Below are 12,668 nucleotides of genomic sequence, written 5' to 3'. Positions count from 1 at the left end.
TGATCTTAACATGATTTTAAGGTGAAATATAATAAGTGTTTTTAAAAATGATAATTCAGTGTAAAGGAAGACTCTGCATTATTTATTTAGGCCTAGCAAAGATGATCTGGCAGGTCAAGACTCTTCTGTATCACATCTGGAATTACATTATCAAAGGAACACTCTGAGTCATTTGTAACCTGCAATCTCTCAGCAGTTAACTACTTTTTTTTTTTTTAAAGCTGCAGCTTATGTAAAATCTCATGTACTGATGAAAACTTTGAAGACTGGTATAACTTTATGTCAAAGGCTCTGAGGCAAAGCACCAAAAGCAGCCTTTGCAAAAGGCTGGACGTTGACTGATCAGAGGACACTTCCTCTGCCGGTGTCTAAAGCACCATCTGAAGAGGCAACCTGCAACACTGACATGCACGACACCAGGACAGATGTCACGTCTGTACAGGGGGAATTCCTGCAGGGATATGCTCTTTTTGTATGGCACCAAGAGGAATTTTAGTAAGGTCTTTTTTCTTCTTCTCCGCTGTTCCTAGTATAGTCATAAATTTAAAATTCCACTCCAAAATAGCCAAATTTGTTTATTATGAGAAAATCTGTGTTCTGCAATCAAAAGCTTAAAAGCAATTTTGGAGCTTGGGATCAAAAAGCCTGAGAGAGTTGAGCTGGTACCAGCAGAACAGGTTGTTGGCAGTTACAAACTATCAAATATATTTGAAGTGTTCTGTGCAAGGAATCAGCAAAGCCTGCAAACCAAGTGGCACCACTGCTTGTTTGGATGGGAATCTGGCTTCTCCCAGCACTGCCTTCAAGGCAGAGAATTCAACTACACAGGGTCAGATTCCTTTCTGATGGTTCTGCACTTTGCAAGCACTCTAAATACAGTCAAGGTAATCTTTCCACAGAGCATTTATTTTATTTCTCTACAGAGACAAAAAATGAACTTAATCCATTTTCAGCACAGCTTTTTCATTGCAGTTTTTAGGGAGTTCATTTCAGACCTGTCAGAGAGCAAAAAGATCAGAATAACAAGGTTTTTACCTTGACTTTTTTTAAATGCATTTGTTGGGATTTCTAAGCTTCCTCCAGCTGTTATGGGTATTAAAACACAAAGGCCTAATCTTTACATTTGAACAATGCTTGTGGGAAAGGAATGATTCTTCACCTGCACACACTGCAACAAGGAAGACTGGAGCCCCAGGGGAAAGAACAGTCACAGGTCTGGAGTGGAGCACCTGGTTCTGCACAGCCAGACTGGTACCTGTGGCACAGCACTGCACCAACACCTCCTCAGGTGGGGACTGCATGTGCTCAGAATCACCATCCCTCTGTAGGGAGATGTGATTTGTGTGTGTGCTTGTTTCACTCCAGCTTTCCTCCCAGGGAGCCACCTTGGTAAAAGGTGTTTCCAGCAGACAGGAAGGCCAGAATTACAGATCTGAGAGGAGTCTGCTTTTAGGATTAATCATTGCTACAGCAAAAAGAGCCATGCTTAACAGCGTGATTATCAAAATGTTGGGTTTTTTCAGTCTACTAGAACAAATTGGAACATTTTCTCTGTGGGGTGTTTCAGCCTGGAGAAGAGAAGGCCCTTCCAACCCAAACCTTTGATTCTATGATTAATTATATTATTCCATTTAAAAAAATAAATCTCAAACTCATACAGGCCAGAAAGACCTTCCAACTCAAATGTCCCCATTTGTTGTTTCCTCTTACTTTGACAAGCACTTGGTTACAGTCAGAATCTGTACCAGCCATCGTGCAACAGCAGCACTGAACACTGACAGGTGACACAGAGGGGCACAGACTGGATGTTTTCAAAATGCACACTGCTGCACTGAAGCTGCTTTGAGGTTTTAATGTGGGGGGGGGGGGTTGGCAGTTTTTTTGTTTGTTTGTTTGAACAGGCTCATCTTAAACTGTTCTTCACATGAGATTCAGATAACATGACAAAAACAGTATAACTGCAATATCCCCTCAGTATCTAACAGTTACTTTGAGCTTTCTTTACACCTTTATAAATTAAAAGGCAATTAAGAGTACGCCTTTTTTCAGTCTCTCTTCTTTACAGCTTCCTGTGTTTTCAAGAAAAATGAATCAAGACATTTGTTTCTCCAAGATAAAAAAGACTACTGAAAACACCGTTCTAGTAGAGGCCATCCTGACAGAAAAAGGAAACGCTCCTGAGACAATACCCTCAGCAGAAGGCCTACTTTCAGTAAAACAAACCACCCAGTATCCCAAAACTACTCAAATAAATGCAAACAAAAATGTCTGCATCTACAGAAAAAGTAGCACAACATGGAAACGGGGCACTCCTGTATCTTAACTGAACCCCCATTTGTTTCACACACAAGCTTCTGCTTCTCTTTCACCTTTTAATGCACTTCTGTTACAAGAGAGACCTACAGCAACTGCTAAAAAACAGCATGTCAAAACCTCAAAATTCAGTGGATGTTTTGAGTAATACAGCACCCAATATTTTTAGAATTTTGGTTTTCTTCACCCAAAAGCAGCATGATGATTGGCCCCATAACCTGCAGGTGCACCTTTGACATGTCTCAAGCCCGTGGTCACCGACCAGCCCCTCGACATTCCTGCCCTGCTGTTTCAAGATGCTGCTGGCAGGGCTCCACACTTCATTCTCTATTTCTGTCATGACTAGGTTGGTTTTTGGTCTGGAATCTGAAAAGTACAACTTCTACACATATTCTAGTTCCTTTCCCTTTTATTTGTATTCTTCATTTTGTTCATAGAGAAGTCCAAAATATTTCATTATGTTCAAAGCAAAACAAGTTTAGTAAATTAGAGTACATTTCCCAATAGTGTACCTCTTAATGTGCTACTTATTTACTTCCCTTTGGGAAGAGGCAATCCCAGCCACTGCCCTGAGCTGCAGCTTCTCCAACTACATCCCTGCCACAGATACACCCCTGCCACGAAACGCCAGCCAGCAGGGAGGTCTTCAAAGTGCTTAATTAAATAATTCCGACTCACAAGAGTAATCTAGCTCAAGTACAGATTTGTGAGATCAAACTTGAGATTTGCAACAATCAGTGTAACAATCACCAGTTTCATTTTGCAAAGCATCTTTGCCGAAAGATGTTTCATTGTACCAGTAAATTATCTAGTTACAGGTTTTGCAATGCTTTTTTTAGATTGTAGAGGTGACAAACACTTTAAAAGCCTACCAGAACAGCTAAGCTTCTGCCTTTCCGTTACATCAACTTGTTTTTTTCTGCTGTCTTATAAAACAGTCATAGAAGAACAAGTCCAACAGCACCTTTCAAACAAAATGAAAGCCCTCTGAAATTGCCTCTAAAAAAATACATTAAAAACCCAAATCCTGAAGTGAAATAGTAATTAAAAATTCAAATATTGGTCCAATTATCTGTGGCTGCGTGGGACAGTGAAAAAAACTGACCTGTTGCCTAATGCCTCAGACTTCCCAGAGAACCTTATTTTCCCTTTCCAGATATAAATTAAAAGGAAGACAAAAAGAACAACAACAAGCATTCCCAAGGCTGGAAAACTTACAGAACTTTGGCTGGGTGACCTTCAGCTGAGGGCCCACTACAGGTGATCACATCCACAATCTCTGTACCAACAATTATCTACAGAGGCCTTTACAAGGCTGTCAGAATAACTTTGAAACTGAGCTTTCTATATCTTTAATCTATTTTGGAGGGAACTTAAAGCAAATAATATTAAATAAAATCAAAGAAGTCTAAAAAGAACAAAGTAAAATTATAGGAGATCAGTAGCTTCAAAAATTTTCAGAAATAGCTGTTTTTTAAATATAAATTGGAATCATGCCCCTCTTTTTTTTCCTTTTAATATTATGGCTGATTCAACATGTTTTTCCTGCTTTCAAGTTTGGCAGAATTTAAAAAGGATGCCCTTTTTAATCCTGGGAATGTCACAAGTCTCAAACTAGGATCTTTCCTAGCTTTGATAAGACACCTTTTACAAAACACTTTACTGACCACTCCCAGCTGAATCTTTAGCAAAACCTTCATTTATCTTCAATATCAATAATTTAGTATTCCACTTTCAATAAACTGTAAATAGTCTCACTAGAAATCTTTTACTCTAGTTATTCAATTGTACCTTGTCCACCCTCTTGCAGTGGCAGTTTCATATAGGTTCTCCACTGTTATAAAGTCTTTCAGCAGCAGATAAAACTGAAAATGACAAATATCAAAGAAGAATAAAGAAGCAGAACCCTCTGCCACCTCTAAGAAAAATCAGTTTTGTCTAAAATTATAATCTACCATTTGATGTCAGGGCTGAGAAGCAGTGATGGCAGCATCTGAGAGAAGTTCATGCCCTGGCTGGAAGAGCCTTCACTGAAGTGGTGGCTGCCACGGGAGCGGCCGTCCCCGCTGCCCTCCTGCCCCAGGGCTGCCCTGCCCCTGCAGGCCACACATGCACACTTTTGTTCACCACCAAATCTGGTCCAGTTTTCACACTACCCTCACATCACATCCAATCCTCATTTTCAACACATGCCAATGCAACTAAGCCACATCCACTTGCAAAAAAAAAAATACTTCTCCCTAACCTCTCCAGGCAAAAGCAGTCACGTTTCTGTCTAAACTCATGCAGTAGGATGAGTGGAGCGACAAACGTGGCTGGGAAAATGCAGTGTCAAAAACGTGGAACAACACAGCCTGTTGTGAAAAACCCCCACACTAAATCCTGCTCTTGTCAGGTAAATGACCTTTTCCTGCTCCCCAGCAAGCTGAGCAGTGCTGGCCTCCCCGAGCAGACCGTGCCCCATCCTGACGTGCAGCCGTTCTCCAGCATCCCCAGACACCCCGGTGAGGACAGACTGCCCGAGGCTGCAGGGGCACCAGCCCTCCTCTGGGACTCCAGGAATCATACCAGCTGCACCTGGACATGTGAAACGCTGCTTCTGTCCAAACTCTCCAGCTAAGCACCCAATCCAAATGCTTTCTAGAGTGGCAGTTACTTTTATTCCTGAAACTTTTGAAAATACCGTATTTTGAGAAAATTCTGGAAACTACATTTGCATTTGCACCTTAATGTGTACAAAAGGCTGCTTAGGCAAACAGACACAAAACAGCCAAGTATTGTTATTTTTCTTTCCTCCTTTTCAAAGAACAGGAGACTTGAAACCCAGATTCCCCAACGGATTAATCAGGTAAGGAAGCCTGTGAAAACCGGGTCTGTAGATCCAACAAGCTGCCTTACTCTTCCATCTTTGCAGTCTGCTCCTGTGAAAAACTCTGTTTGACCTCCAAACACGTTTGGGGTGTTGCTGTTGTTTGCACAAACTATCACTGGATTCTGCAAGCAAGGCCACAGGAGAAGGACACCACAGGGCCAGCAGTCTTCTCCAAGGATTCTGAACTCCTGGTGCTGGCAGGAAGGCCAGGAATGTCCCAGGACTGCACCCCAGTATTTGGTGGTTCAGGCCCAAGTCGCCCTATGGAAACACCAGCTTTGTGGCCACGTCGAACAGTAACACTGCAGAAGGAGATAAGCCCACATTTCAAGACAGCTTCCACAGGGCAGAAACCTGGCGTTCATTCCGGGACACAATCTGATTCAACACAAAGTTTCCATGGCCAAATGCACAGGCCCGGCATTATCAGCACCACTACAGATACTTCTGATCTTCCTGCTACAGCCTCAATCTTTAACATGCCATTTCACTACTAGAAAGTGGGAAAGCATATACTCCTAGTTCTGCACGCCTGAGATGAAGAGAGATGATGTGATTTCCTAAGAGTCACCCACTGCAGCACAACAGGAACTGCTCGGCTGTTTCCTGCAGCCCAGGTCAGCTTCCCTGTGACTCCTGCTTCCTTCTTCTCTGATGGAGCTGTACCTAGGGCTTCACAGGGAAGGTGAAGCCTAAGAAAACATGTCAATCAAGAAGCTCTCAAAATTCTTTGAAAAAAACCCACCACTCAGAATTTAAATCTGCTAGTGGCCTTTAAGAATCTCTCAGCTCAAATACAGGTTTTGATTTTGGAAACAAAATACACTTCAGAACAACCTTGAAGAATTTATTGACAGACTACTACTTCATTTTGTGATGCTTACACCATTGCTTACAAATCAATCACTGAAAAATAGGAACACAGAACATTTAATGAAAACACCAGCAGTGGATAAACTAAGCAGATTGATCACAGGTAGAAAAAAAGGATTATTTACAGCATGGGGAAAAAATCAAGTGTACCCTGGAAGTGCCCTTCTACTCATAAACCTGAAAGACTGTCAGAATATTGAACCCAAGAAGAATTAGGGACAGATCAATACCCTCCACTGTGGCCAGGAGGAGATGCAAGACAGCTCAGTCCTCCTTCACACCTCCCCTGACACTACAGTAAGTTGTGGTGACACTCTAAGCAATTATTTGTTTTAACACAAGACATTCTGTTCAGTTCTCTATGCAAGCCTGTATCTGTCTTTTCACTGTAGCTTCTGTCACATCTGCCTTAAAAATAGTCACAGGTAGGGAATACTGCAGTACCATGCACTGTTCCCAAGTTCCACATCCCGGAAGAGTTGATGCAGCAGCCACAGGCACTGGCATTCACACCAGGTCTGGACTTTGATTTAATCGATGTAAAGAAATCCCCAGACCACAGAAAAGCCCACCTCCACCTGACATAATGCCCACCTCTCTCTTTAAAATAAAAGGGGAAAATGCCACAAGTCTGTATGCGGAAGTTCAGCCCACATGACATTTCCTTTGGGTTTAATTGCCTCCATACAGTCGGTATCGGCGAGTCACGCCAGGCCCAGAGCACTGAACGTGCAGTTACAAAGAAGCTCTTGTCCTGTAATAACCTCCTTAATCAAAGAGGCGGAATTATGGGTAAAACCAATTTTCAGCTTCACCCAAAGCATCCAAACAGGAAACAAGTCAAAGCTTAACAACCAGCTCTTCCAACATGATTTGAAGGAGTGAACAGCAAAAAGGAAAGGACAGAGACCTCACAGACACTACGTTGTCAACCCTGTCCAAAGTTGGACACACTCATCAGCTTCGGAAGCTGACAGCTCCGCTTACTGTCAGTAGCTTCCCAACCATGGGGTGAAGCTGGCTGGGCAGGTCACTCCTCAGACGGTCAGTGTAACACCTCACAAAAATTCTAAAACTGCTGCTCATTTTTCTTTGAGCAACCCCAAACCATCAGTAAAGCAAACACCCTTTCAGGTGGCTCCAGAAAAACGTTTCCATGGAAGGATTCTTAATTAACACCTGTATCTATTCTACACACATCTGTCTAAAAATACACTGATTGATATCATTTTCCAATGATTAATGCATAGAGCAATTGTATTTTCAGCTCATGTCATGACAGATGCATGACACTGGCATCCATTACTGCAGAAACACTGCTGGACGGAAGCACAAGGAAATGACATTACTATAGTCAAACTTATTTTTTTCCTGTGGAGACCACTGCAGGTCTGGCTTCAGTTCAATTCATTACTTCTAATGTAGCTCTGGGTATGGAAGTTAATCTATTAAACCTTAAAAAAACACAAAATAAAAAAAAATAAATAGATGAAAAATTCCATGTTGGTGACAGTGTACTTAAGAGCTAATCATATAGAATCTTCTTAGGCAGTACAGATACTCTGTTTAAATGCACTTGTAAAAGAACTATCTAAAATATAACATTAGCAAACATCTTCAAAAACAAAAAACTCAGTGTAGACTTTCAAGTGATCACATGAACTCCACTGTTTGCTCTGTCTGAACATTCCTATCAAGTTACATGTTTTTTTACAAGCAGAATTCAATCATGAGAACCTACTCGTTATTTGGTGGAACACATTGATAAGGAAACATTATTATAAATCAAAAAAGTACCTAAATACTACCAGGAAACTGTATTTCTTCCATGTAATTAAAAAAAACAAACTTTGTATACTGATTATTATTAAATATTTGCAGTTACAGGTTGTCAGTGTTTATTATCGAATATATTTGCCAAGCACAGCAGTTAAAGCTCACACAGTTGTATCTGAAATATGGTTGCATTCTGCGCATGCATATTAGACTGAGAAACTTTTAAAGCTGTGATGACTTTCATTTGTAGGAATTAAATTACCAAACTGCATTTGTCTGCAGAGTTCATGTGCTGACTTGATGACACTAGAGGCCTCTTTCAACACAGACCAACCACTCAAATTTTGCCAGAAGGAGATCTGGCCGAATTCAGAATCAAGAGGCTGAAACGTCTCCATACATCATGCTAATCCCAGGAAGATAAAAAACCACCTCTCCTTTGCTCCGAGGCTAAGGAAGTTGTCTGGCTTGACACCACCACTAAGCCAGCGTTTGAACTGCAGGCCCCAGCCAAAGCAGCAGCTGGACAGACCTTGGACGCCGTCAGACGCCCCTGGCAGCTTCAGTTCTGATGTGCACATCCCATCTCAGAACTTCCTAAGCTCTTCTAAACTGAGTTACAAAGGTGAGCTACACTTGGGTTTCCATCAAGCAAACTCTGGCATCGTATCACAGCTCTCCTGTCTGTGAGAAACTCTTCAGCAGATCCAAGCACTGCAGGTAAGTCACTAGTACTAATTACACATCTCCACTCTGGGTGCACATGATAACATTTCTAACAAAGGGATGCTGGCAGGAGGAACAGCTGGGGCACCGAGTGCCACACAAATAACCACTGGAGATGGGGAACAAAACACATCCCTTGAAGTGTGGATTAAACGCTCCAAAAGCCACACACTTCAGTAAGTGTCACTTCCTAACACGGGACACCACGAGCAGCGGGGACACAAGGCCTCTTGCTTCACACCGTTTTTGTGCGAGGACCAAAGAAAGCTGCCTGGACCTTGCAGGGCATGGATTGTGTCGGTCAGTTACTGTGCTGGAATCATGGGGCAGAAGTGGTGGCCAGAGGTGACAGTGTTTTCCACATTCTTCTCAGAACTCAGCAGAGTAACTGGCTCACACATTGTCCATCTCCTCACCCATTTCTGGCTGTGGCGCATTTCTGAGGCAGAAAAGTATCTCAGTGACAAATGCTGTACAGCACCAAGCACAACATCAATATAAAATAGTCACATTCTCCACAGAATTAACACAAATGGCTTCCAGGGAAAGCCTATATATGGAAAACATCTGAGCATTTAGACTATCTTAATATTATTTGTTTTGTAATTTAAAAACAAGTATTTTCATAGTATTTACATTACTTTCCTTCTCTTGCTGCCCTGCTGAACATGTTCAGTATATAAAACTGATCATGAATGCATTACACAGAGCTTCTCCACTAACAGAAACCAGGCAAATATGTTCCGGTATGGCAAATGTTCAGTGTAACACTTTAAAAACCACACTGTGACAAAGATACAGCAGGAACAGTTTCAGCAATCTGTACAGCTCAAACACCATAGTCCCTATATCCTGTTTACCTTCTAGACTGAAACCAGAGGCTGCCCTAAAAGCACTGCACACACACTGAGAAAACATCAAAACCTTAGTCTTCATGTGAAATACGAGGCTGAACCACCTAAAAACAAATCAGTGGACAGTAATACTTGAAAAATTCTTTTTAGAGACCATGTGTACACACCTCAGCATGTGGATCGATATGCAGCTGATATCCCCACTTACTCACACGAGAGCTGCGCAAGGCAGTTTATCTGTCTTTCCAGAAACCCTTTTTATCAGAAATAAATCACACTTACATTTTTTTCCACACTTGCCCACACAGAAAAAATGCCTCAGATAACATTGCCCTAAGTGTGTGTTCATTAGTCTGCTTTCCAACCCCCACTGCTGCGGTGTTTAATTACAGGGTGGAGTGGTCCCCAGGCTACTTATGTTTCTTCCAGCCACAGCCAGAAAATTTCTGCAGGAACTGACATGCAGGGGAGCAACTGCTTCAAGTTGAAGCTGACTGCTGGTCAGCAGGGGTAGTTCCCTGCTCATTCAAAGTCCCATCACTACTTTGCTTTCATAATTCTTGAAAATACGTTTAAATACAACAAATTACATTTTTAACGTCAACAGATCATAAAGGCTTTAACAGGATGGTCCTAATTTGACTATGTGCTTTTAATTGCCTGAATTTTCTTTTGCTAATGACTACAAATAAATCTTTATCATTCAGCTAGAAAGAAATGTCAGGTTGTTTTTTTTTTTTTTACAGACAGGCCTTGAGTATGGGAAAATGTAACCTTGTATGTCTAATTTGACAAAACAGAATCATCAACCCTAGATATTACTGCACATAGTTTTTAATTCTGCTTTCCATAAACAACCTTAAACTTCTGCAGAATACTCTGTTTTCATCTGAAAAAGACTACACTGCTTGCAAGACACTGTAACTCACTGTAACTCGTATCTGATTATTTTATAGCTAAGTATTACTCCCAAAAGCACTGAGGTATAAAGAAATACACTGTAAGCACAAACACATTACTCCAATTATTTTTTACCAAAATGAGAAAAATTGTTGGATAAAATAAAACTGGGGAAAGAAATCAGAGACTAACAAGTAAAAAAAAAAAATCACATACACAACTGACACTTCATTTTATATTAAAAAATGACGTTGTTCATCAGAATATTACTGTTGATAGGATTTGGGGAAAAAAAAAATTAAAAGACACTGAGGGTTCATCCATAGCTTTTTTTAGTAAAGGACTTGCATTTTTGGCCTACGCAACAAGAACCCACCAGCTTGGAAAACTGTGTCAGAAATGTGTGGCAGGAAGGTGAAACCACAGGAGCTCATTTTGATATTCGTCAAAAACCAAAGAGCAGAAAAATACTACATTATGTAAGTTTCAGCCGAGGTATCTGAAAGCACCTGCTGGCCTGGGCCAAGCAGGAATTTACATAAAACACATCTTCAGGAATGCTCTGTCCCAGTGCTCCTGTCAGCCAGCTGCTGCTTCCCTGCACTGGTGAGAAAAATACATGCAGAGCAAACGAGATCTTCCCATTCAGGTCATAAACCAGATGAATAGAAGCCTCCTAAGTCTGGATCCTGGCACGTGTCCACCCACTATTATAAACCATACCCAGAAACACACAGAAGGGCAGAAAGAAACAAAATGTGTTCTTCTGCTTTGCTAGTAACTCAGACTGTGACAAGAGGCAAAAAATCTAAACTCTGTGCAGGATAATTTCATCATTGGGTTCCTGAGTAAAGCTGTGGAGATTCCACAGCCACGAGGCGAAGAAATCACTGCAGAATCACGTACGTTATGCGTGTATTCATTCTCCTGAACAGGAAGCGTTCTCTCCCTTGCCCCGGAGCCCCACCACGCTCCACGAATTGCGGCTGAACACACAGAGGGTCCAAGACGAGCTGCAGACACTGCGCTCCTGGCCGAGCGGCTGCAGCAAACCAGAGATCACCCGAGCCCGGCACTTCAGCCCCCGCAACGCGCCCGGCGGGCGCTTCACCTCGTTAGCAAACCTGTGGTCGCTGCCTTTACCTGCTAGTACAGGGCTGCTTAACCCGCCAGGAATCTGGGGCAGAGATAACAGACTCCACCAAAATAAGGCACTGTTGCCTTACCACAGGTTACGTTTATGACATGTTTTCAGGCCGCTTTGAACGAAATTCCAAGTACCAAATGAAACGCTCCGGCCCAGGACCGGCCGAAGGGGCAGCAGGCAGCTGTGCCCCGGCTGCCCAGAGCCCGGCACGGGGGCCCCCGGGCCCCGAGGTGCGGACGCGGCAGGTCCCGCAGGCAGGTCCCGGCACAGCCTGCCGCTCCCACCTTCTGGAAGACTCCCCGGAACAACCGCTTTTACGCTTGTTTTTTAAAAAACTAGTTTCTGAACCTTGGACGTGTGGCCAAGCAGGAAAGCAGCACGGGCCAGGCAGGCCCGGGCCGGCTCTGCAAGCAGCGCTGCGGCCCGTCCCCCGCGCCGCCCCCCGCACCGCGGCAGCGGGACCGAGCTCCCCGCACGGGCTTTCGCCTCCATCTGGCACTTGCAGGACCCCGGGCGCCCCGCGGAGCCCCCGCCGCCCGGCCCGCAACCCTCCCGCGCCCGGCGCGGCCCCGCCGCACTCACTTGAGGAAGTACCGCTGTCCCGTGTGCGTGAGCGCCATCTCCCAGCCGGGCGGCAGCGGCAGCTCGTCCGTCACGTCGTAGGAGCGCTGCCGGAGGTGGCCGTGCTGCGGGGCCGCGGCCGAGCCCGCCAGCGAGGCGGGTGAGGAGTGGGAGCGGACGTGCTGGGCGGCGGCGGGACGCGGCGGGGGCCCGCCCGAGTCCGTGCTGGACTGCCGCGAGTGCGAGCCCGAGTCCGGCTCCTTGAAGAAGGACTCGGGCAGGATCTTCTTCCTCCAGGAGCTGGGCTTGGGGTTCATCACCGCGTTGAAAAGCGCCTCCAGCTCCGTGTCCAGGTCCTGCGTGACGTGGATCACCTGCTGCCCCGGCGGCGGGGCCGCCGCAGCGGGGTTCATCGTCCCCCCGACGGCGGGCGCAGACGTCCCGGCGGGCAGGCAGCGGCCGGGCCCGGCGCCGCCGAGGACGTGCCCTTCGGAGCCGGGGGGCGGGGGCGAATCACCGCCGCGCTGCCGGAGCGGGCAGAGAGCCTCTGTGCCCCCGCCCGCAGCCTCGGTGTCCCGGGCGGGCCCTCCCCCGGGCCGGGCAGCGGCGGGACCCGGGCAGCGCCGGCCCCTCTCGCCCGCCCCCG

General features: G+C 44.7%; 1 protein-coding gene across 1 annotated transcript in view; it reads right to left on the bottom strand.

Annotated features, from left to right (window-relative positions):
* The window catches only part of WWTR1 (WW domain containing transcription regulator 1), a 51,675-nt gene extending 39,007 nt beyond the window's left edge, over positions 1-12,668 (bottom strand). Inside the window, exon 1 of the mRNA XM_051626476.1 lies at positions 12,044-12,668. Within this exon, the coding sequence (XP_051482436.1) occupies positions 12,044-12,435 (392 nt within the window). The 5' untranslated portion in view covers positions 12,436-12,668. The remainder of the gene's footprint in view (positions 1-12,043) is intronic.

The sequence above is a fragment of the Apus apus genome, chromosome 8 (assembly GCF_020740795.1).
Source record: "Apus apus isolate bApuApu2 chromosome 8, bApuApu2.pri.cur, whole genome shotgun sequence".
Classification (NCBI taxonomy): Eukaryota; Metazoa; Chordata; class Aves; order Apodiformes; family Apodidae; genus Apus; species Apus apus.
The sequence above is the reverse complement of the archived record's forward strand: the minus strand, read 5'-3'. Positions and strand labels throughout refer to the sequence as shown.